General features: G+C 41.0%; 1 protein-coding gene across 1 annotated transcript in view; it reads left to right on the top strand.

Annotated features, from left to right (window-relative positions):
* Positions 1–5,597: 5,597 nt before the first annotated feature.
* FZD6 (frizzled class receptor 6) overlaps positions 5,598–26,633 on the top strand; it is a 45,720-nt gene continuing 24,684 nt past the window's right edge. The window contains exons 1-2 of the mRNA XM_030304311.2: positions 5,598–5,745; positions 6,780–7,085. Coding sequence (XP_030160171.1) covers positions 6,909–7,085 — 177 coding nt within the window. The 5' untranslated portion in view covers positions 5,598–5,745; positions 6,780–6,908. The remainder of the gene's footprint in view (positions 5,746–6,779; positions 7,086–26,633) is intronic.

The following is a 26,633-nucleotide window of genomic DNA, read 5'->3' as shown; positions in this document are numbered from 1 at the left end:
ATCACTAAGTTTGAGGCAGAGGCCCTTTCCTATATGCTAAAAGCTTTAGAGGAAAGTAAGCATTTCTAATATTTGACTTAATCCGACTGCTTTGCTAGAAAAAAAGTAAGATATTAAATATTAAAGATGACCGGATGGAAGCCACCGAAATCAACCGAACGGTAAACTCACAGGCTCAGAGTGTAACCCAAAGCATTAGTGGAGGTGAAGCTGTTTTGCTTGAGCATTATGACTCTTTTTATTTGTAAATGACAATGCCAGAGCTCCAAAGACACAATCTTATACATCAAACTGTCATTCGAATATGCGGCTCTTTCCTGCAGCATCATGTTACTGCTGAAAGTTTTATTTCCCGGTAATACTGGAGGTGGTAATTAGAAGGTGTATTATTTCTGGCCAACCATAATGGATACAACCACCGCAGAAGGTTAATGGCGATGCTGCCAACACTGCGGCCATTAGCTGTTGGAGCAGGGAGCGCCGTGGGCGCCAAGCGAAAGTTTTTAAATAAAGCCTCTCCTCTACTTGGTGTTCGTAGACCCCCCCCTAAATGAAGTCAGTAAGCCGTCAGATTCACACATGTCACTTGGAGGGATTGCAGCCGTGGGCAGAGCTTTCCTGGGTTGGGCAAACAAGACTTTAGGAGGCAACTTCTGGAGGGAAGGAGCCTTTGGAGCCCAAGTTCCTCTTTCCCTGTGTTGCCTTCTCTGTCTGCCTCTGCTCACCCAGACTCCTCCAGCTGGGGTCCTCCTCCTGCTGTTTGCTCCCTCAGCTCCTAAGGCCAGGGCATCAGGTCAAAGGTCACGAGCAGGTCTACCCACATTACCTGGCCTGCTCCAGGCAAAAGTACCAAGGAGGACACCCTATTATATGTCTACATACTTAAAAGCCATAAATCAAGCTAATAAACTGTTAAATAAAATATATTCTGCCCCCTATCTTTATCATAAAATAATTTTTTTTTAATGCATACAGCTATATTTTAACGAGTATAGGCAAATTACCAGAATGAAGAAATTTAACTGTGTGCCTCTGCTTAGCCTGGTGATGGGCCGAAGATGTTTAGATAAGCAATAAAATAAAAACTTAACACAGTTTACAAATGATATATTTACTCCATAAAATTTGTTTTCTTCTTTTCATCTTAGTGGAATCACTTAATTTTGTTATTATAATCAAGATTTTATTGTATTGTATTGTATTGTATTTACAATCAGTGTTTTGTTAACAATAATGCTGAATTACATAACTTTCTTGAGTTACTGTAGCTCTTGGAACTTTTTAACATTTATTTATTTTTGAGAGACAGAGAGAGAGAGAGACAGGGCACAAGCAGGAGAGGGGCAGAGAGAAAGAGGGAAACACAGAATCTGAAGCAGGCTCCAGGCTCTGAGAGCCTGACATGGGACTCGAACCCATGAACCACAAGATCATGACCTGAGTTGAAGTCGGATGTTTAACCGACTGAGCCACCCAGGGACATAGCTCTTGGAACTTTTGAACTTAATTTTACTTCAGAGAAATTTTGTTCTGCTAAAGCAGTAGCAACTGAAATAGTGATCAAATTCTTAAAGCAATACTTATTTCAGAAAATGAAGAATTGGGAGTTTCTGATCTGGCATGTAAATAACTTAGAAACCATCACTCCATCCTAACAAATAAAAAGCTGAATAAACTGAAAATCAACAACTCTTCTTAGATCTGTCCGAGAATTGAGGACATAAAGCAAACAGCTACTCCCCAAATTAGAAGACAGGCAGATACAGAGAATAATAACTTGCCAGAGTAGAAACCCGTGAGCAAAAACCTTCCAGGGTTTTTGTACCTTTCCAGGGTAACGGGTAGGGGATAGGAAAACCCGAACTATAATTGATGAATTGTTGGAGACTGAGTGTGGACAAGTCTGAGAGTTAAACGCGCCACTGGGGCCCAGTCTTTGGGGGACCCCACACTTGTCAGTTTCACTTCCTGAAGCCCTACCAGGTTCTGACAATGACTATTGGAGAAAAATCCCCTCGTGTCTGGCAGGGGAAGGAGGAAAGAAACCATATTGAAATTTGCCTGAACATCCTGTTCATCTTAATAGGATCTAACCTCTTGAGAAATTATTTTGCCAACACCTAACTTATTGGGATTTTATCAGAGCCTAACTGACCTGGGGGAAGAAAAACACCCAACCACACTCAGCCCACTCTGGCAATGTTGTCCCACCTGAGGGGAGTATATATAATCTGATAAGCAATTGTAAAGTTCACAGGTCCCCTAAAAGACTGAGATGTGATCATAGGTCTATACAATGCTTCCCCACTTCACCTCTACCTTATAGCACATCACTAAAGCCTTATTTACTGCAGTTCCTTTTTTCTAGTACATCATGTCTGGCTTTCCACAAAAAGTTACAGGGCATACTATAATGCAAAAAAAAACTTAGTCCGAAGAAACAGCAAGCCCCAGAACCAGACTCAGATATACAGAAATGATGGAATTGTCAGACTAGGAATTTAAAATAAGTATGATTAATATGCTAAGGGCTCTAAAGGAATAAGTAGATAGCATGCGAAACCAGATTGGTAATGTAAGCAGATACCAGCATACCTCAGAGATATTATGGGTTTGGTTTCAGACCACTGCAATTAGGCATACATTGCACTAATGCAAGTCAAATCAATTTTTTTGGCTTCCTCGTGCATATAAAAGTCACGTTTATACTATGCTGTAGTCTAGTAAGTGTGCAATAGCATGGTCTGAGGAAACAATGTACATACCCTGATTAAAAAATACTGCTAAAAAATGCTAACCATGGTCTGAACTTTCAGTGAATCATAATCACTGATCACATTTCACTGTAACAAATATTATAATAATAATGAAAAACTTTCTTTGAAAGAGTTCAAGAATTACCGAAATATGACACAGAGACATGAAGTGAGCAAATGCTGTTGGAAGAATGGTACCAATAGACATGCTCAACACAAGGACAGGTGCTGGGGTGTGGGGTGAATTACCCTGCCCAGTGCTGGAAGCCTGGATAGAGTGTGTGTGTGTGTGTGTGTGTGTGTGTGTTGGAGGGTACAGTTATTTGTGCTTCAGGGCCCACAGCCTTTCTCCTCTAGACATTCTGTTACCCTCCTGGTCCAGCTTTGTTCGTTATGAACAGAAATAGAGAGTCCAGAAATAGCAACTCATTTTTGACAAAGGAGCAAAGACAACACCTGGAGCAAAGATCATCTTTTATTTTTTTATGTTTTATTTATTTATTTTGAGAGAGAGAGAAAGACAGCATGAGCAGGGGAGGGGCAGAGAGAGATGGGGAGAGACCATCACAAGCAGGCTCCAAGCTGTCAGCGTGAAGCCTGATGCAGGGCTCAATCTTATGAACTGTGAGATCATGACCTGAACCAAAACCAAAAGTCGGATGCTTAACCAGCTGAGCCACCCAGGTGCCCGCAAAGGTCACCTTTTCTTTCTTTCTTTCTTTTTTTTTTTTTTTTCAGTATATGAAGTTTATGGTCAGATTGGTTTCCATACAACACCCAGTGCTCATCCCAAAAGGTGCCCTCTTCAATACCCATCACCCACCCTCCCCTCCCTCCCACCCCCCATCAACCCTCAGTTTGTTCTCAGTTTTTAAGAGTCAAAGATCACCTTTTCAATGAACAGTGCGGGGGCAACTGGACATCCACCTGGGAAACAATGAATCTGGTCACAAATCTTACACAAAATCTTCACAAAAATTAATGCCAAATGGATATAGACCTAAACGTAAAACACAAAGCTATAAAGCTCCTAGAAGATAACATAGGAGAAAATCTGGAAGCCCTTGGGTTTGGTGATGACTTTTTCTGTACACCACAGGCACGATCCATGAAAGAAATAATTGATAAGCTGGACTTCATTAAAATCAAAACCTTCTGCTCTGCAAAAGGCTGTGTCTACAGAATTAGAAGATAAGCCACAGACTGGGAGAAAATATTTGCAGAAGATGTATCTGATGAAGGATTGTTATCCAAAATATACAAAGGACTCTTAAAAGCCAACCATAAGAAAACAGACAACTCAATTAAAAAAAAACAGGACAAAGACCTGAACAGAAACCTCATCAAAGAAGATACACAGACGACAAACAAGTGCATGAAAAGATGTTCACATCATATGTCATCAGGGAAGTGCAGATCAAGACAACAATGAGATACCACTCTGATCCTATTAGAATGGCCAAGATCTGGAACACTGACAACACCAAATGCTGTGGAGGATATGGAGCAACAGGAACCGTCAAACTTCGCTAGGGGTGATGCAAGATGGAATAGACACTCTGGAAGACAGTTTGGCAGTTTCTTATAAAACTCAACATACTCTTTCCTTATGATTCAGCAGTTGGGCTCCTTGGTATTTTCCCACAAGAGTTAAAAACTTAACATTGACACAAAAACCTGAATACAATGGGGGTTTATAGCATCTTTATTCACAATTGCCAAAACTTGGAATCCACCAAGACCTCCTTCCAGTAGGTGAATCGTGGTACGTCCAGACAATGGGAAATTTACTCAGCACTAGTAAGAAATGACCTATCAAGCCGTGAGAAGAGTTGAAGAATCTTACTAAGTGAAAGAGGCCAATTTGAAAAGGCTACATATTGTACAATTCCAACTACATGCCACTCTAGAAAAGATACAACTATGGAGATGGTAAAAACAAACAAACAAACAAAGAAACAAACAAAAACAACCAAAAACCCAGCTTGTTAGGTCTTCGGAAGAAAGGAGAGATGAAGAGGTGAAGCACATGAGAGTGTGGCATAGTTGGTACTAAAAACGAGGCTGACTTTTTTTTTTTTAATTTTTAACATTTATTTATTTTTGAGACAGAGAGAGACAGAGCATGAACAGGGGAGGGGCAGAGAGAGAGGGAGACACAGAATCCGAAGCAGCTCCAGGCTCTGAACTGTCAGCATAGAGCCCGATGCGGGGCTTGAACTCACAGACCGTGAGATCATGACCTGAGCAGAAGTCGGCCGCTCAACCGACTGAGCCACCCAGGTGCCCCTAGGTTGACTTTTAAAGTGGTTCAACTTTCTATTACGGTTTTGCGTCAGTAAAACTGTGGCACCTGCCAAGGCTGAAATCCCATTGCCACCTGTACCTCAGAATGAATAATTTTTTTTTTTTTTTTTTTAAGGACAGTTATCCAGGAAGTTACCCACTTTCCAGCTAAGGTCCCTTGGACAATTGACCTTACAGAGCACATCAGTATACTCTGGTTTCTCTTCAGATCGTATACATCTTTCGCCTTTTCCAGAGCACATCAGCCCTCTTTGAGAAATCTTGTGTTCTGAAACCCTTAATGCAGTGGGTTCTCGTAAAGGAAGCTTTTTTTAGGGGATCACCAAGAGCTTCAAAAAACCCTTCTAGGCTGAACCCCTCTGGACCCGAGGAATAGTCGTGTGCTGCGGGTACCGGAACAGGGGGCAAGGTGGAGGGGACTTGCCGGCCGCACAGCGGGACCCGCAGCCCGACACCGGTCACTGGGGCGCCTCCCGGGCCCGCAGGGCAGGCGGGGTCGGGCGGAGGGCCAGGTCCGCCGCCGCCGCCGCCGCCGCCACCACCACCGCGAGCCCAGACCTGCCCGCCCGACCTGACCGCGCAGTCTCGCGGGATCGCTCAGCTCTCGCTCCCGGTGCCGCTCCGGAGGCAGCTGGAGTTCCGGACGCTTCCCGGAGCCGTCTCAGGTCGCGGTGCGCGGACGGTAGGCTGGACGAGGACTGGAGGGAGGGCTGCCTCCGACCGCCGGCCGAGCTGAGGCTCCTCGGGCCGGCCGGCCGGGGGGCCGGGGCCGAGTGGGTCCCGGGGAGAGCGAGGCGGGCCTCGGGGACGCGCGCGGCGGGCTGGGAGCCACAGGTGCGGGGCAGGCGGCGGCGGGACAGGCCGCTCGGGCCAGAGTTTCCGCACGAGTTGGGGTCAGTTCCTGAAGGGCGCCGCCGGGTCCCCGCGCTACCGAGCGGGGCCGGGACGCTGCTGCCCGGCTCTAGGCCTGGGGCAGGTGCAGGGGTGTGGGGCGAGTTAGTCTGCCCCGCGCTGGAAGCCTGGGCACCCGGGGAGGGGGAGGGCGGGGGTGTTGGGCTGGGGCGTGCGGTTATTCGCGATTCAGGGCCCAGACACTCCGTGGCCCTCCCGGTCCGGCTTGGCTCCTTTTCCCTTTCGCTCACCCCTGCCCGGGAGAACGAATTTCGCTCCTCCGGGAGGAATCCTAGACGTCTCCCCCTCGTTGGCCTTTTGAAAAACAGAAAAGCATATTCCCCCAGAGACCGCCACAAAAACTGGCTCTTTGGAGTCCTTAAAGAAGTTTAAGAATTCATCAGATCTTAAGAAATTACCCTGGGACAGAATTTTCCTGTGCGTAGTAAGATATCCAACAGGGGCCTTAGATTTCACGATTTTATTAATACATTGAACTTATTCCCAACCCCAGCATGACTTTTTTTTCCCTCCATCTCACTCATCCTCTGCCCCCCCCCCCTTTACCGGGTGTTCTAGACAGCGTAAATGTTCTATCGTCAGTTCCCCAGAGATGAGACTTGCTCAACAAATTACATATTCTGTGCCAAAGCAGGTGGAAGGTGTCTCCAAAGGACCGAATTTTCCGTCATTTTTCCAGTGTTAGTTATCCAGGGTCAAAATCTTAACTCTGCACTTTAACGTCCCTATTTGAGTTTATGACAAATGTTGCAGATACACTCCCTCGGTTGTTTTTACAGTAATTGACCCAGAACTCATTTTCAGGAAAAGAACTTCCTTCAAAATGGTAAAATAACGAAAGAGAAATTTGAACATTTTATTTTCGGATGGAAATCAGAGAATGAAAAGAAAGATTATTCCGAGCCATGTGGTAAAACCAGGAATTTGAAGAAAATGGAAATGTTTCCATTTTTGTGGACGTGTATTTTTCTACCCTTCATACGAGGACATAGTCTTTTCACCTGTGAACCAATTACTGTTCCCAGATGTATGAAAATGGCCTACAACATGACATTTTTCCCTAATTTAATGGGTCATTATGACCAGAGTACAGCTGCTGTGAAAATGGAGGTGAGTATTTCTTCATATATTTATAGAGAAATAGTTTATGCTCTGCTCTGGAATAAACTATAAATGTTGACTTTTTTTTTTTTTTTTAAACACCGTAAGGGATTTCTTCAAATTGTGCACAAGTCATATTTTGAATACATCCTTTTGAAAATTAATTCCTCCTACTAACTTAAATTTTGTGTAGATTTGTGGCCTTTGATAGTGGATTTGCTTAAGATAGGGTTTCTTTTACATGAAATGTAGTTATGATTTTGAAGTACCTTGCACCTGGCAAATATTTTGCTTTCCTGAGTCAATTATGGTAGTTCCTCTAGAAATGTGAATTCTGAGTTTTTCCTAATTAATTGAACATATAAGCTATATTGCCTGGACTAAAAGTGCCTGAACTACATACATACCTTGTTGTAAGTAGTTGTTAATGTTCACTTGGCACAGTTTTTCTGTGGTAAATCAGTTGCTGGAAGATTTGGGGGCTGTAGATAGTGTTTTGCTGAAAAGTGACTTTTTTTTTTTTTTTTTTTTCCAGCAGAACACTTAAGTATTCTTTGTAAGATACCAGTTAAAAGAAACCACAAGTCTGGGGAGAGGCAAGTGACACTTAAGATTGCCTTAGGTGCCTTAGTTACCTGCCCCTGGTTTAGAGATATGCAGATTGCTAGGGAAGTGTGGGAAGAGAGTTACTTGTAGAGACAGGAACCTGCTCTGCCATACAGATCTGTTAGGTTGATAAGTCTCCTGAAAGAACATCCCTTTAGAGTGTTGCTAAGAAATGAAACCCTTACAGTTTTAATATAGACACTATAAAATCAATTAGTTTTGTTTTTGCACATTCAAGTCTTCCATTGTTGTTTCGTTGAATAGGGTTTCGACTACCTCATTGTAGATTCAGATCTAAAATAACAGAGCTTTTAAAGCTAAGTAGATGTACTTTAAAAGGATTTACAAATTACCTTATGGTAATCTTTCAGTGGTTTTTCAAACCTACGCAGAATATCCTTTTGAACACTGAACAAATGATGCAGTGATCGTTTCATTGATTAATCAGAACCATTTTGATAGTTTAATCTGATTAAAATAAAGTATGTAGTAGGAGTACCTTCAAAGAGTAATTATATAATTCATTCATGTTTTCTCTGATATGTTTTATAGCACATGCCTTACCAAGTTCTTAAATATTTTTAAAATATTTATTTATTTATTTATTTTTGAGAGAGAGCATAAGCGGGGGAGGGGCAGAGAGAGAGAGAGAGACAGACAGACAGACAGACACAGAATCCCAATCAGTCTCCAGGCTCTGAGCGGTTAGCTCAGAGCCCAATGCTGGGCTCCAGCTCAGGAACCATAAGATCATGACCTGAGCCAAAGTCGTTGGCCGCTCAACTGACTAAGCCACCCAGGTGCCCCCACAAAAAATTAAGAAATATATATAAATAAAATGAGTAACATTACAAAAGAAACCAATTATGGTTAAGAACCCCTGAACCCTGCATCATATAGGTTGAAGAAACTGAAGCTCAGAGAAGTTAGGATTTGTCCAAAGTCTAAGCCTATAATCTGACAGTCTTCTCTGTCAACATGGACCATAATGTCATCTTTTTTTTTTTAATGTTTATTTCATTTTGAGAGATTGACAGAGTGTGAGCAGGGGAAGGGCAGAGAGAGAGGGAGACACAGAATCTGAAGCAGGCTCCAGGCTCGGAGCTGTCAGCATAGAGCCCAACGTGGGGCTCGAACCCACCAACTCTGAGATCATAACCTGAGCTGAAGTTGGATGCTCAACAGACTGAGCCACCCAGCCGCTCCCATAATGTCATCTTTAATGTTTATTTATTTTTGACAGAAAGAGAGAGAGAGAGCGAGCGAGCATGAGTGGGGGAGGGGCAGAGAGAGAGGGAGACCCAGAATTGGAAGCAGTCTCCAGGTTCTGAGCTGTAATGTCATCTTTAGATGTTTTTTTAGCCTTTGACCTTATTGGATAAAAAAAGACAATATACCCTAACATTCAGAATGTGATGTATTAATATTAGTCTTTGCTGCTGCTTCGCAAACTTAATTTCTGTAAAAATTAAACTGGGCTGGGGCGCCTGGGTGGCGCAGTCGGTTAAGCGTCCGACTTCAGCCAGGTCACGATCTCGCGGTCCGTGAGTTCGAACCCTGCGTCAGGCTCTGGGCTGATGGCTCAGAGCCTGGAGTCTGTTTCCGATTCTGTGTCTCCCTCTCTCTCTGCCCCTCCCCCGTTCATGCTCTGTCTCTCTTTGTCCTAAAAATAAATAAACGTTGAAAAAAAAAATTAAACTGGGAATTTTGGTGTTTTTCTTAAGCTGCTATTCAGACCAGACCTACCTCCCTTTCTCCTCCCTATCTGTGCCATGAATACAAAGTCTCAGTTTTCACCAGTCTCTCCCCCCTGGTGTCGTCAAAGTGATTTTATTATAAAACACATATCCAGGTGGCTCAGTCAAGTTGAACGTTGGACTTTGGCTCTGGTCGTGATCTCACAGTTTGTGAGTTTGAGCCCTGCCTGGGGCTCTGCGCTGACAGTGTGGAGCCTGTTTGGGATTCTGTCTGTCTCCTTCTCTCTCTGCCTCTGTCCTGCTCACTCTCTGTCTCTCAAAATAAATAAATAAACTTAAAAATACAATAAAACGTATATCCATAGTCCACTTTGGGGTTAAAATTCTTCACCACTTCCTTAAAGCTGGAAGAATAAAGACCTGACTCTAGCGTAGTATGCAAGGCTCTTCATATGTGACCCTGCTCTCCTGTCCAGCTTCCTGTCTTGTCCCTTCTCATATTACATGATCTCCATCAGCCAAACTGACCTGTTTGTAGAACTCACATCCACATTACTCCCTCTCACTTCTCTACCTTTGCACACGTTGTATTGGTTGCTTCCCAGGCTCTCTACCTATCCTTCACCTGCTCAGTTTCTGCAGGTCTCAGTTAAAGCAGTAACTCTGTGCTCAGTGAAGCCTTCTTTCATCTTTCTCCCAAGCATATGTGATCTGCTTACTTTCTACACTCTGATAGTACTTAATATACAATGGTTCTTAAATACTTAACTACGCTATATTGTAGTTATATGTGTGGTTCTCACTAGATTGCAAGTGTTGAGAGTAGGGATGGTATTTATTCATTTTTTCCCCCTAATGCCTAGTACAGTGCCTCAGAGCATGATAGATACACAGTAAAAGCTGAGTAAGTAAAAAGGTGGTGTTTCCTGCTCTAAAAAATCAACAAAGAGAATTTTACCTACAAATTTTTACCTTCCACCTCTGTCGTCAGCAGTGTCCAGGTGAAAGAAATTCTGATATTTTTAGGTGGTTTCATATCACCCACTTTGGTTCTACCTGAGCCTAGTTCTGATAAAATGTATCAGTTGACATCCTCTGTTTCCTCTAATATTTTCCATTTTAGCATGACACATGTTTCTCAGGATTTATTTAAAGAATTTTATTTTTAACCATTTATATATTTGTATGGAGTGCAAGAATTCATCTTTTTTAAAAAAATTTTTTTTTTTTCAATGTTTATTTATTTTTGGGACAGAGAGAGACAGAGCATGAACGGGGGAGGGGCAGAGAGAGAGGGAGACACAGAATCGGAAGCAGGCTCCAGGCTCTGAGCCATCAGCCCAGAGCCTGACGCGGGGCTCGAACTCACGGACCGCGAGATCGTGACCTGGCTGAAGTCGGACGCTTAACCGACTGCGCCACCCAGGCGCCCCAAGAATTCATCTTTTGATTGGCCCACTGTATTATAAATCATATGTAACAGATTTTTTTCAAACATTGTACTGTAAACAAAACAAAAACACTGTATTACAATTCAGTCAAATACTAAATTATAACTGCATGTAGCTCAGCTTTTACTAAAAAAAAGGCATTTTACAGCTTCTTTAAAGAACAGATTGGGTTTTATACCTCCAACACAACTGTCTTCGATTATGGCTGGTCCGTGTTGAATTTCCTGTGTTCCATATGAATTAATGTTAGGATGAGGGGCTGAAGAATTATCAGCTGATTATGGCAACCAGTTGTGTCTTCTTAGCCACCAAGAATTCCTTATGTCAAATGATCTATCTTCTCTTAGTTTTCATTTTGTATGAGGGCTGTCCTGTTTTATAGAATTTGTAGTATCTGCTATCAGTGCTCATCTGTGATTATATGAGATGGGTTTAGAGCAGTGGTTCTCAAAGTTCACTTCATAGACCAGCAGCTTGTGAGCTTGTTAGAAATGCAGTTCATGGACCCCATCTCACCCAGTGAACCATGATCTGTGAAGAGGGAGCCCAGGAAACTGTGTTTCTTATGCATGTTAAAATTTGAGACCCATTGGTTTAGAGCAAGGAGTGCAAACTTGTAAAATAATAAATATTTTTGGCTTTGCAAACCATACAGACTCTGTCACAGCTATTCAACTCTGCAATTGCAGGAAAAAAAAAAAGCAGCCATAAACAATATGTAAACAGATGAATGTGGATGTGCTTCAGTGAAACTATTTACAAAAACAGGCAGTGGACTGGTTTTGGCCCACAGCCTGTAGTTTGCTGAACCTGGTTTAAGGTATTTGAAAGTGTTCTTAAGGATTATAAACACAGAGCGTGTACTAAGTAAACATTATTATGCATTCTTGTTAATATGTTACCTGAGCTATATGTAATTTACTTTCCGCATAAATTTTTCTTAGGCCAAATTTATCACAGACCACTGACTGGGATATTCTGGTTCTTTGGTTTTGTTTCCGAGATTGCTTGAAATAAGGGACTTAAGTTTTTTTTCCTTATTTTGTTATCTGAAGCTGAAGTCATTTGTATTGCAAAGAGTTAATTTACAATTCTGAATAGTAACTTGGCTTGGTAATGAAAAGGATGTTGTACAGCCTAACTCTCCCAAGTAGAAAAACAAATGGCTGCTGATTTTCCATTGTGTTCCTTTTTGTTTCATATCTAGAGCATTGTTTCCCAAATTGTGAGGTTGATGTCCCTTGAGAGACTGATTTCATCCAGAAAGAGCTGAGACTGATCTAGGGAAAATGGAAACAGGAATATTGTATTTTTCTTTTTGAATTGCCTTCATTGAGCTCTAAGCAAAAGCAAAGTCATGTATTGTGTTTGGAACAGCATGTGGTCGTTCCACTTTTGAAAGGTCTAAAGGGAAGTGAGCCAAAAAAACCTCTTTCCTTTCCACCTGTTAATATGCACTCCTAAAATGTCTCTATTCAATTAAAAATAAAGGGATGAAGAAAACCTGTATAAACAGACTTCTAAGGAAAAAAAAAACTATTTCTGTTGGGCAGTGGTTTTTAAACATTTTCACTTTCCTGCTTTTAGAGTCTAGTGGACCCCTTCGTTTCCTCTTTATTCTGTACTCTTCTATCCCCACACACAAGGAAAGAAAATGTTTAGTGTGACTAACTTTTGTTTTCAGGGAAGACTTTCTGAAAATAGCTGTGACGATTCTGAAAGTGAGTTGTTGAGTCATTCAAAATGAAATAGATATTGAAAAGTGTTGCAAGTCAGGTGTGTGTATAGTGGCTGCTATTGTGTTTTAAATGTAGAAGTCGCAAGCTTAACCAAGCTTAACTTCCTTTGTGATGTTGTGTTGCAGTAGTAGAAAGTGTTATGACTGTTTCCAAGTCTGCGGAATCAGGATTAGACCTGTAGGTAACCAGAGAACAGTAGTTCTCCCGGGAGGCTCTGCTGATAGGCACCAGGTTCCTGCAGGGCCGTTCCTTGCTATCCCACAGTCTAGGATATTACTGGTTACGCCTTCGGGAGAGCCTATCCATACAGGAACATGGTTCTTTCAGACTCTGGGAAGACTGTTAGGTTGTGGTTATTTCCTTTCCTTGAGAATGTGGCATGGGGGCGCCTGGGTGGCGCAGTCGGTTAAGGGTCCGACTTCAGCCAGGTCACGATCTCGCGATCCGTGAGTTCGAGCCCCGCGTCGGGCTCTGGGCTGATGGCTCAGGGCCTGGAGCCTGCTTCGGATTCTGTGTCTCCCTCTCTCTCTGCCCCTCCCCCGTTCATGCTCTGTCTCTGTCCCGAAAATAAATAAACGTTGAAAAAAAAAAAAAAAAAAAAAGAATGTGGCATGTAGATAATGAAGCTTTATTACTCTAGTTTGTGTATTTGTCATGTATTCATTAATATTTGTTGAATGTGTACCTGAATGCGTAGTTTCCCTGGAATTAGAGTTTTTCCAAGTTACAAGTTTTAAATTAAAAAATTGACTCTTTATTGGACAGATTCTTTTGTAGTGCAAATCAGTTACTATGTATATTTGTCTAATTTCCAAAACAAACACTCTTTTGGAGAAATAATTTATTTTTTTTTTAAATTTTTTTTTTTTCAACGTTTATTTATTTTTGGGACAGAGCGAGACAGAGCATGAACGGGGGAGGGGCAGAGAGAGAGGGAGACACAGAATCGGAAACAGGCTCCAGGCTCTGAGCCATCAGCCCAGAGCCCGACGCGGGGCTCGAACTCACGGACCGCGAGATCGTGACCTGGCTGAAGTCGGACGCTTAACCGACTGCGCCACCCAGGCGCCCCTGGAGAAATAATTTAAAATTTATACTGCTGCTTGCTAAGAACTGCCGTGAAAATAACAAGTATTCCCATTATGGAAATAATGCAAATTCCTGCTTTTAATTCTTGTATTCCAGGCTCCACTTTGTATTTTTTTAAGAAGCTCATTTTCCTGGCATTGGTCACATTCATGAAAATAATTGAAAAAGTTTGCATCACTTTATTATATAGTAGTCCGTTGACATTCTCAAAGAATTTACTTGAGATCTCTGTAACCACTTTAACAGTACTCTCTGAAATGTAAACTTAATTTAAGGACCTCTGTAGATCTTTAGTGACTCTGTTGTCTAGCCAAGGCCTATCACTTTTTTAGTTGTTTTTTAGATTTCTTCACTTTCCCTCAATTTTCATTACCATTACTAGAAGTTGGCTTTGTTTTGATGCCTTTTCAAGTAAGGAATAAAGGAATAAATTATATTTTAAAATGAATAAATATACTCATGAAATAAAAATAAATAAATAGGGAATAAATAAGACATTTATCACTCCTTGAGAATTACTTGTGTAAGTTACCGTGGGTAGAAAGCACAGATCCTGAGCTGAGAATCAGATGCCTTATGGTGCCTGGTCTCATTTAGTAGTAAAGTGGCTTGCTTGCTTGCTTCCATGTGGGATTCACGTTCCAGCAAAGAGACAAATGTTTATGTATCTCTGTCTTTAGTACTAAGGGAGTCAAGGCATAGCTAAGATACTGCCACAGGAGCAGTCTGCTTATATATATATATATATTTTTTTTTTTAATTTTTTTAATGTTGCTTTCTGAGACAGAGAGAGACAGAGCATGAGTGGGGGAGGGGCAGAGAGAGAAAGGGAGACACAGAATCGGAAGCGGCTCCGGGCTCTGAGCTGTCAGCACAGAGCCCGACGTGGGGCTCGAACTCACAAATCGTGAGATCATGACCTGAGCCGAAGTCGGTCACTTAACTGACCGAGCCACCCAGGCGCCCCTGCTTATATATTTTTTTAAAAATAAAAATGTTTTTCTTCTTTTGATCCCTCTCTAGTAGAATGCTAACCCAAACTTTCTCTTTGGGTTAGAATGCCACCAACTCCAGGCTTGTGATTCCTTCCATTGCCATGTCATAGCATGGGGAGCTAGCTGGTGTGTTTCAAGGAAAAGATGGTAGCACGGCAGAAGCAGGCATTGTGAGAGTGTAAGCAGTATGTTCATGCTGCTTTCCCATGTCTTTAATATCTGCTCTGCCCAGGCCACTTGAAGATGGAATGCTGTTGGGTATACCTGATGTCATGAGTAGGTGAGTTAGATAGTACCCAATGTATAAGAGGTAACTAGGCATGTTATCTCTAGATGTCCCATAGTCATGTCCAGTTTCTATCAGGAACTATTAGCAAAACCAAGGTGGAAGGTCCTTTTATTTATTTAGGGCTAATATTGGAATCCTCATTGGATGTATATCTATGGCCTTATCAGCTTTTATGTCCTGAATATGATGGGCCAGTGTGATGTCCTAGGAAATAGCAATATGGTTAGAGTCTCTATGAAATTGAGGCACAGAACTGAAGAGCTGATGTTATTCTAAGGTGGTGCTTCTAAAACTTTGGTGTGCATGAGAATCATCTGAAGGGCTTGGTAAAACACAGATTGCTGCTCCCACCCCCTTCCTGAAACTGTAGGTCCTTGGTGGGATGGAGAATGTGCATTTCTTTTTTTTTTTTATAATTTTTCTTTTTGACATTTATTTAACCTTGAGAGACAGAGACAGAGCATGAGCAGGGGAAGGGCAGAGAGAGGGAGACACAAAATCCAAAGCAAGCTCCAGGCTCTGAGCTGTCAGTGCAGAGCCTGACACAGGGCTCGAGCCCATGAACTGTGAGATCATGACCTGAGCCATAGTCGGCCGCTTAACCCACTGAGCCACCCAGGTGCCCCGAGAATTTGCATTTCTAACAAATGCCTTTGGGATGCTGCTGCTGTTTTTTCAGGGACCACTCTTTGAGAACCACTGCTCTAAGGCAAGTTGGTAAAGATGTGTTGTCGTCCTTCCTAGATAAAAGTAAATGGCTTTTGGAGGAAAAAAGCATTGGCCAGGTTAGCATTGGCCTGCATATGAAGTGCCAAGGTGGTACTGATTTGCTGCAGTAAAGAGACCACATCTGGAAAAGCATCTGAGCCCTTTGATTAAGGTTTAAGACAATCTATTAATAATATATTCAGTTGTACTGGAAAGTTACAATGGACAGGTGCTAAGAATTACATCCCTAAATATGTTTTTGATGATGTTACTAGTCTCTGGAAACCCTCTCTGGCTTGCATTACTGCTTTCGATTTTCTCTCATGGTAGAGGGAGACCTCTCATTTGGCCTCTTCTACCATAATAATGTTTATCCAAGAAGCCAGTTTTGTGATTGTGCTATTGCTAAATACAGCAATTTGAAGTATACATGCGTGGACTTGGGAAATTACAATGGGTTGAGTTGGGGCTCCCACTAAGCTTCTGTCATAAGCCCATTTATCATCTGACCTTCAGAAGCCTAGTTTATGAAACTAGCACATTGAATCTAGAATGAATACGGCCATATCAGTGTGTCTTAGCACTGTCTGAAATTATGTTTTTTCCTCCTTAATCCAGCACACTCAGACACCAATGTAAGTGAACAATGTCTTACAAGTAATGTATGCTCCTGTTTTCCAGATTTGCTTTTGACTTGACCCTCCCAGGGCATGCTAGGGTAGAACTCTGCTTATGGGTTGAGACATTGAAGAACAGTAGGGATGTGGTATGAAGCTATTTATTTTCCTCTTACAAAGTAAATCTTTCAGGTGAGGAGTATCTGCCTCGACAGACCGGGGATGAGGGTCTGCTTTGAGGTCTTCAGGTTCAGAGCATCGTGTGAATCTCCAAACCTTGTCTTGTATCCCCACTTCAGATCGGGGGCTCCCACAGCTTTCAGATCACAATAACTCTTGATTTCTTGTGTGAAAGGGTAGCAAATTTAACTAATGTAATTTGGCAACATGCAGGATCAGACTGTGCATTTGGTTTTCAACGTCTTAAACCTTAAGTGTTTTTAATCCTTGCATTTCACTCCACACCTCCAGCCAAGAATTTAGGGATGTCAGTTTGTCACTCTTTTCTTTTCCTAAGCTAAACACTGCCATTAGAGGCACTAAGGGCACTAGAGGCACTCACCTCAGCCCACGATCCTTGAATATTTCATGCTTTTCATACTATTTTCTGCCTCTCTGGCAGTAGCCACTCAGCCTTAACCTTTACTGGGCATATCATTCTAAGACATTCTGGGAATCTAAGTGATTACAAGGATAATGCAACTAGCTGGTTTTCTGCCGTATACCCTGGGTTGCCAGACTTCCATTTCCAAATGCTGGTAGAATGGTTCACTGCTTTTGGCCCCAATTAGGTCAGAAAACCAGTTCTAGAATTCCTCCCATTTCACTGAGGTCACTTACATCCCATTCCTTACGTAATTGCTGTACCAGTCAGTCTTTTTGGTTGCAAACAATAGAAACCAGCTTTGACTAAGTTAAGCAGAAAACAGATGGATATTAGATAGCTTCTTCAATCACAGGGGAGACTGGAGAACCAGGTTCAGAATATAGAGAGGAGCAAAGGGAACTAGGACAGCTAAGATCATGCCATAGGATCAGTCTGTCACCAATGCCAATGCCATTGGACACTTCCTGAACCATTGCCCCTGGATACTTATTTCGGCACTGTGGGCATTATTAAACCCACTGCAGTTGCCTCAGATAACCTATCAGTTCTTTTGTACAGCACTCTCCCCACGAATCACAATACCTGGAATATCCAAATGGCCATGTTTAGATTATGTGCCTATGTGTTTATTAGAAGATTGCACCCCTGCATCCCTTCTTCAGTTTCTGTAGCATCTCACCTACTTTGGGACTCCCCAAAATAGGGCTGCTGCACAGATGGAAATAAGCATTCACCCAAGAGCTCAGTGCAAGACAGTATTACTGATCAAGGAGAAAAGGTCATTGTAGTACCTACAGTTGTTTTGAAATTTATGTCCAGCTCTGCTACGCAAGACTTTGTTACCTTCTTCATAAACTTTTTGAGTCATGAAATGTCCTTAGAGATCATCCATCAGTTCATCACTCTCATCTTACTGATGGATGGTCTGAGACTGAACACAGAAAATGATCTGCTGAAGGTGGCACTAGTAGTTAATGGCAAAGCTGGAACCAGAATTAGGATGCTGGCATTATACCAGGCAAAGGATTATATAAACTACTTTGCATATTTTGGTTCTTATTGTCTATTTATCATAGTTAGACTGGTTATATTTCAGAATGGAGGCATCAGTTGCCTTCTTAATTGCCCTCTTCTACCTCATCTCTGTTAGTACTAATAGTATCTACCACAGGATTTCTGCCAGGGACCATTTCCTTAAAGGAGCCTACCTTGTATTTCTCTGAATGTTAAAACTATAATCAACTGGACTATTTGAGTTACTATTCAATAGTTATTATTCAATTGATATTTTATGTTGTGGTTAGTCACTTGATGAGTTTCTGAGCCTTTGAAAATGAAATATGAAAAAGAGAAATTCATGAGTGAGAGCATGAAGGCCCTGAGTTACCTACTGAGAGATTTGAAGGAGGTGTGTCACTAAGGGGGGAAGGAAGAGCAGACCGATCAGACTAGGAAATTTAAATCTTTGCTCAGTTCACATATTTAAATAGCACTTGTCCTGCTATATATAAATACCAGTTTAATAATATGATGGAATTCTGATTATAAGATTATGGACATAAGAAATGTCACAGTCAAGGGGCACCTGGGTGGCTTGGTTAAGCGTCCAACTTTGGCTCAGGTCATGATCTCATGGTCTGTGATTTTGAGCCCCACGTCAGGCTCTGTGCTGAGAGTTCAGAGCCTGGAGCCTGTTTTGGATTCTGTGTCTCTCTCTCTCTCTGCTCTCTTGCTGCTTATGCTCATGCTCTGTCTCTCAAAAATAAATAAACATTAGAAAATTAAAAAAAAAAAAAAAAAGAAATGTCATAGTCAAGTTAGTAGTTTTTCCATCTCTGGGGGTTTGGTTTCTGAGAAGCCCAGGACATTTTGTGGAAAACCGTAAATGATTCCTATTGAGTTTTTTTTTAGTTCAAAGGATCAGGGAAATACACTCGTTCCACTTATTCTGTTTTCAGTTGATTGGGATGAGTGCAATAATAGGCCAACTACCCATTATTTGAAGTGCTCTTATTTGTTCCATAATGATTTGTTTAAAAAAATTACCTGCATCAGGAGGTACTTGCACCATCTATAATGTGATAAATGTAGTTCGAGGTTTTGTACTCTTTGATTATTTGTCCTGGGAACATTTATTTTTTTCAAACTGAAGACTTTCGTTTCAGATAGAAGGTTACCTGTCCTCTTTTGGTATCTTTTGTTTACCCTTCATCTTCATTGGTCTTCTTGCCCATCTTGTGAGGGGTAGTTTTCAGTTAGAGCTGGGTAGTAGTGTAGTGTCACAGTTCGAAGAGGATGCACTCTCGAGTCTTACGGGCCCAGGCTCACATCCTGGTTGCTACTTAGGACACTTGATGAAAGTTGTTCTTAGAGGCTGTTTCATCATCTGCAAGGTAGAGATAAGAACATCTCTCTCATAGGATTGTTGTAAAAAGAATTGGGGTAGGAAAAGCACAGTGCCCAGTTAATGGCAAGTGCTGAATAAATCAAAATTCTAATTTACTATCAGTACCTATAGAATTGGTAAAAGTAGCATTAGATAAGAATATGGGCACTTAAATTCTAATTCAGGCTAGATTTGGGGATTTCAACAACAACTTCAATAAGCAGTTGGATTCTGTTTTCTCACTTATAATCTGAGGGTCTGGATCAGGTTACTGGTTTTCAGACTGTGATCTCTGGAAGTGCTTTGAGGTCACTGGCAGGGAAGGGGAGCAGTGAGAGGTATCTCAGAGGGAGGGCTTCCTTTTCAGCCAGAGCAGCTGCGCTTTTATTTATTTAATATATTGGGCTTCTTTGTAATCTCTTGTTTAAAGAAAATCTTACTTGGCAAAATACACACGCATACACACACACTTTTTGAAAATAATAGACTTAAAAGTCCACTAAAGTCCCTTCCAAGTTTAAATTCTTTATGTCTATTAGTTTGCAACAACTTGAAAGTGGTCCAAGCTGGATCCGACCCAAAGTGTCTTATTTTGTCCTGTATGGCATTTTAAATATTTATATTAAAGTGACAAAATTTAAAATTTGGAGATTTTAACATAAAAATCTAGATTCTAGCTCTCTTATGAAAAATTGATATATCTGACAATTCTGTGTCCCCATTTTCAAATAACAGTCTGTTAGAGTTGAATGGCAGCTGCTACCAACTACTCCTGCTATCTTCTGCCCCTCCGAATTTACCTGCCTAGCCCCTGCAGGTATTTGAGTTTTCAGCGTCTGATTTATTCTCTGCACATTGCATGCACACAAACTAGTATTATTGGATTAATCAGTGTTGACATTCTAAACAAAGGATGCGACTTATAAGGAAATGACTTGCCCTGTGAGGAAATTATTTTAATACAGCAGAAGTACATGTGTCACTTTTATTCTGCCTGCCCTTAAACTGGATAATAAATAGTTCTTAAGTGCTGACCATCAATTTATCCTGGCTGTTGCAGCATGACTCCTGAGTTAGGAGAATTAAACATAGTATATTTTAATTCTTTCCAGTATAGGGTCTGATTAACAGACACTCAAAAATTTTAGGAACCAGGCAATTTGGGAGTAAATAAGGAAGTAAGTGTTACCAGTTGCCCATGCTTCTTCTTCCAACTCTGTCCCAGAATGGATACTCAACACAGTCTGGGCATTCTCCCTCTTGGGATACAGAAACTTGAGAAAAGTCCTCTGCTGTTCTCTGACAACTTCCTCTTAGGCAGCAAAGGGTCAATCAGCATCATTCATACAAGGGAGATGTGGAACACCACCTGTGGTGGCCCTGTCTTTGCTCAGTCACTTTGCCCCATCAGGACAGGGTGGATTCTCCACTCGTCCAACGTCCTTTAAAGCTCTTGTTCCCTAATTGTTGGGTGTGGGTTCTATATGTGCCCTTTAAATCAGACGTGTTAATTGTAGTGTTGTAATCACATCTCATATTTATTTATTAATTTTTTTGTATGTCCTTTCACTTACTGAGAAATATGCATTGAAATTTCTCATTAAGATCATGGAATTCTCCATTTATCCTTATAGTTTTGTTGCTTTTCACTTTACATATCTTGTGCTATTTTATTAGGTGTATACAGTGCTCAGCAATATATTGTAAAGTGTATTTGTTGCATTTTATCCAGAATCTGAATGTTTTGTGGCAGGAGATATTTAGTTGGTCACACTGCCAGAAAGTAGAAGTCCTCATTGTCCTAATTTTTTTTCATTTCTTACATTCCCTCAGTTGCTCAGTATCATGTCACATTTTTATATTATTTGGTTAATTTTAATTCCAGTGTAGTTATCATACAGTGCCATATTCCTGTGTACAATATAGCGATTCAGCAATTCAGTATATTACTCTGTGCTTATCAAAATAAGTATACTCCTGAATCCCCATCACCTGTTTCACCCATCCCCCCAACTGACCTCCCTCTAGTAACTATCTGCTGTTCTCTGTAGTTAAGAATGTGTTTTTTTGGTTTGTCTCTTCTTTTTTCCTTTGTTCCTTTGTTTTGTTTCTTAAATACTATATATGAGTGAAACCATATTTGTGGTTTATGACTGGCTTATTTCATTTAGCATTATACTCTCTAGAGCCATCCACAGTGTTGTAAATAGCAAGATTTCATTTATTTTTATGGCTGAATAATATTCCACCACACATACACACATACATACATACATACCACATCTTCGTTATCCGTCCATCTACTGATGGACACTCAGGCTCCTTCCGTAATTTGGCTATTGTAAATATTGCTGTAGTAAACAAAGGGGTACATATATCCTTTCAAATTAGTGTTTTTGTATTCCTTGGGTAAATACCTACTGGTGCAATTTCTGGATCATAGGGTAGTTCTGTTATTTATTTTTTTTCCATACTGTCTTCCATAGTGGCTGTACCAGCTTGCATTCCCACCAACAGTGCAAAAGGGTTCCCCTTTCCCCACATCTTCACCAACAGTTGTTTTTCCTGGAATTTTTTTTATTTTAGCCATTCTAACAGATATCATTATGGTTTTGATTTGTATTTCCCTGATGATGAATGATGTTGAGCAAATTTTCATGTGTCTGTTGGCCAACTGTATGTCTTCTTTGGAGGAATGTCTGTTCATGTCTTCTGCCCATTTTTCACTTGGATTATTTGTTTTTTTTTTGGTGTTGAGTTATATTGGTTCTTTTATATGTTTTTGATACTAATCGTTTATTGGATATATCATTTGCAAATATACACTCCAATTCAGTAAGTTGTCTTTTAGTTTTGATAGTTTCCTTTGCTGTGTAGAAGCTTGCTTGCTTGCTTGCTTTCTTTCTTTATAGGAACATATATTTTTTTAATGTTTACTTTTGATAGAGAAAGAGAGCACAAGTAGGGGAGGTGCAGAGAGAGAGGGGGTGACAGAGGATTTGAAGCAGGCTCCTGCTGACGGCAGAGAGCCCAACGTGGGGCTCAAACTCATGAACAGTGAGATCATGACCTGAGCCGAAGTCAGATGCTTAACTGACTGAGCCACCCAGGTGCCTCATTTTTTATTTTGACGTACTCCCAATAGTTTATTTTTGTTTTTATTTCTTTTACCTTAGGATATATAGCTAGAAAGATGTTGTTATGGCTGATGTCAGAGAAATTACTGCTTGTGCTCTCTTTTAGGATTTTTATGGTTTCAGGTCTCACATTTAGGTCTTTAATCCACTTGAGTTTGTTTGTTTATTTATTTATTTATTATTATATGAAATTTATTGTCAAATTAGTTTCCATACAACACCCAGTGCTCATCCCAAAAGATCCCTCTTCAATGCCCATCACCTCCCCTCCCCTCCCTCCGCCCCCCCTCCATCAACCCTCAGTTTTTTCTGTTTTTAAGAGTCTCTTATGCTTTGGCTCTCTCTCCCACTCTAACCTCTTTTTTTTTCTTTTTTTTCCTTCCCCTCCCGCATGGGTTTCTGTTAACTTTCTCAGGATCCACATAACAGTGAAAACATGTGATATCTGTCTTTCTCTGTATGGCTTATTTCACTTAGCATCACACTCTCCAGTTCCATCCACATTGCTACAAAGGGCCATATTTCATTCTTTCTCATTGCTACGTAGTACTCCATTGTGTATATAAACCACAGATTCTTTATCCATTCATCAGTTGATGGACATTTAGGCTCTTTCCACAATTTGGCTATTGTTGAGAGTGCTGCTATAAACATTGGGGTGCAAGTGTCCCTATGCATCAGTACTCCTGTATCCCTTGGGTAAATTCCTAGCAGTGCTATTGCTGGGTCATAGGGTAGGTCTATTTTTAATTTTTTGAGGAACCTCCACACTGTTTTCCAGAGTGGCTGCACCAGTTTGCATTCCCATCAACAGTGCAAGAGGGTTCCCGTTTCTCCACATCCTCTCCAGCATCTATAGTCTCCTGATTTGTTCATTTTGGCCACTCTGACTGGCGTGAGGTGATAGCTGAGTGTGGTTTTGATTTGTATTTCCCTGATGAGGAGCGACGTTGAGCATCTTTTCATGTGCCTGTTGGCCATCCAGATGTCTTCTTTAGAGAAGTGTCTATTCATGTTTTCTGCCCATTTCTTCACTGGGTTATTTGTTTTTCAGGTGTGGAGTTTGGTGAGCTCTTTATACATTTTGGATACTAGCCCGTTGTCCAATATGTCATTTGCAAATATCTTTTCCCATTCCGTTGGTTGCCTTTTAGTTTTGTTGATTGTTTCCTTTGCTGTGCAGAAGCTTTTTATCTTCATGAGGTCCCAATAGTTCATTTTTGCTTTTAATTCCCTTGCCTTTGGGGATGTGTCAAGTAAGAAATTGCTGTGGCTGAGGTCAGAGAGGTCTTTTCCTGCTTTCTCCTCTAGTGTTTTGATGGTTTCCTGTCTCACATTCAGGTCCTTTATCCATTTTGAGTTAATTTTTGTGAGTGGTGTAAGAAAGTGGTCTAGTTTCATTCTTCTGCATGTTGCTTTCCAGTTCTCCTAGCACCATCTGTTAAAGGGACTGTCTTTTTTCCATTGGATATTCTTTCCTGCTTTGTCAAAGATTAGCTGGCCATACTTTTGTGGGTCTAGTTCTGGGGTTTCTATTCTATTCCATTGGTCTCCGTGTCTGTTTTTGTGCCAATACCATGCTGTCTTGATGATGACAGCTTTGTAGTAGAGGCTAAAGTCTGCGATTGTGATGCCTCCTGCTTTGGTCTTCTTCTTCAAAATTCCTTTGGCTATTCAGGGCCTTTTGTGGTTCCATACGAATTTTAGGATTGCTTGTTCTAGTTTCGAGAAGAATGCTGGTGCAATTTTGATTGGGATTGCATTGAATGTGTAGATAGCTTTGGGTAGTATTGACATTTTGACAATATTTATTCTTCCAATCCATGAGCACGGAAGGTTTTTCCATTTCTTTTTATCTTCTTCAATTTCCTTCATAAGCTTTCTATAGTTTTTAGCGTACAGATCTTTTACATCTTTGGTTAGATTTATCCCTAGGTATTTTATGCTTCTTGTTGCAATTGTGAATGAGATCAGTTTCTTTATTTGTCTTTCAGTTGCTTCATTATTAGTGTATAAGAACGCAACTGATTTCTGTACATTGATTTTGTATCCTGCAACTTTGCTGAATTCATGTATCAGTTCTAGCAGACTTTTGGTGGAGTCTATCGGACTTTCCCTTTATAATATCATGTCATCTGCAAAAAGTGAAAGCTTGACTTCATCTTTGCCCATTTTGATGCCTTTGATTTCCTTTTGTTGTCTGATGGCTAATGCTAGAACTTCCAACACTATGTTAAACAACAGCGGTGAGAGTGAGCATCCCTGTCGTGTTCCTGATCTGAGGGAAAAAGCTCTCAGTTTTTCCCCATTGAGGATGATGTTAGCTGTGGGCTTTTCATAAATGGCTTTTATGATGTTTAAGTATGTTCCTTCTATCCCGACTTTCTCGAGGGTTTTTATTAAGAAAGGATGCTGAATTTTGTCAAATGCTTTTTCTGCATCGATTGACAGGATCATATGGTTCTTTTCTTTTATTAATGTGATGTATCACGTTGATTGATTTGTGAATGTTGAACCAGCCCTGCATCCCAGGAATGAATCCCACTTGATCATGGTGAATAATTCTTTTTTTTTTAAATTTTTTTTTTTTTTTCAACGTTTATTTATTTTTGGGACAGAGAGAGACAGAGCATGAACGGGGGAGGGGCAGAGAGAGAGGGAGACACAGAATCGGAAACAGGCTCCAGGCTCTGAGCCATCAGCCCAGAGCCCGACGCGGGGCTCGAACTCACGGACCGCGAGATCGTGACCTGGCTGAAGTCGGACGCTTAACCGACTGCGCCACCCAGGCGCCCCATTTTTTTTTTTTTTTAAATTTTTTTTTTTTTTTCAACGTTTATTTATTTTTGGGACAGAGAGAGACAGAGCATGAACGGGGGAGGGGCAGAGAGAGAGGGAGACACAGAATCGGAAACAGGCTTGAATAATTCTTTTTATAAGCTGTTGAATTCGATTTGCTAGTATCTTATTGAGAATTTTTGCATCCATATTCATCAGGGATATTGGCCTGTAGTTCTCTTTTTTTACTGGGTCTCTGTCTGGTTTAGGAATCAAAGTAATACTGGCTTCATAGAATGAGTCTGGAAGTTTTCCTTCCCTTTCTATTTTTTGGAATAGCTTGAGAAGGATAGGTATTATCTCTGCTTTAAACGTCTGGTAGAACTCCCTTGGGAAGCCATCTGGTCCTGGATTCTTATTTGTTGGGAGATTTTTTTTTATTTTTTATTTTTATTTATTTATTTAAAAAAAAAATTTTTTTTTTTCAACGTTTATTTATTTTTGGGACAGAGAGAGACAGAGCATGAACGGGGGAGGGGCAGAGAGAGAGGGAGACACAGAATCGGAAACAGGCTCCAGGCTCTGAGCCATCAGCCCAGAGCCCGACGCGGGGCTCGAACTCACGGAGCGCGAGATCGTGACCTGGCTGAAGTCGGACGCTTAACCGACTGCGCCACCCAGGCGCCCCCTGTTGGGAGATTTTTGATAACTGATTCAATTTCTTCACTGGTTATGGGACTGTTCAAGCTTTCTATTTCCTCCTGATTGAGTTTTGGAAGCGTGTGGGTGTTTAGGAATTTGTCCACTTCTTCCATGTTGTCCAGTTTGTTGACATATAATTTTTCATAGTATTCCCTGATAATTGCTTGTATGTCTGAGGGATTGGTTGTAACAATTCCATTTTCATTCATGATTTTATCTATTTGGGTCATCTCCCTTTTCTTTTTGAGAAGCCTGGCTAGAGGTTTATCAATTTTGTTTATTTTTCAAAAAACCAACTCTTGGTTTCGTTGGTCTACTCTACAGTTTTTTTAGAAAAACTGTATTGCTTATTTCTGCTCTGATCTTTATTATTTCTCTTCTTCTGCTGGGTTTAGGCTGCCTTTGCTGTTCTGCTTCTATTTCCTTTAGGTGTGCTGTTAGATTTTGTATTGGGGATTTTTCTTGTTTCTTGAGATAGGCCTGGATTGCAATGTATTTTCCTCTCAGGACTGCCTTTGCTGCATCCCAAAGCGTTTGGATTGTTGTATTTTCATTTTCGTTTGTTTCCATATATTTTTTAATTTCTTTAATTGCCTGGTTGACCCACTCATTCTTTAGTAGGGTGTTCTTTAACCTCCATGCTTTTGGAGGTTTTCCAGACTTTTTCCTGTGGTTGATTTCAAGCTTCATAGCATTGTGGTCTGAAAGTATGCATGGTATAATCTCAATTCTTGTATACTTATGAAGGGCTGTTTT

The sequence above is a fragment of the Lynx canadensis genome, chromosome F2 (genome assembly GCF_007474595.2).
Source record: "Lynx canadensis isolate LIC74 chromosome F2, mLynCan4.pri.v2, whole genome shotgun sequence".
In the NCBI taxonomy this organism is placed as follows: Eukaryota; Metazoa; Chordata; class Mammalia; order Carnivora; family Felidae; genus Lynx; species Lynx canadensis.
The sequence above is the reverse complement of the archived record's forward strand: the minus strand, read 5'-3'. Positions and strand labels throughout refer to the sequence as shown.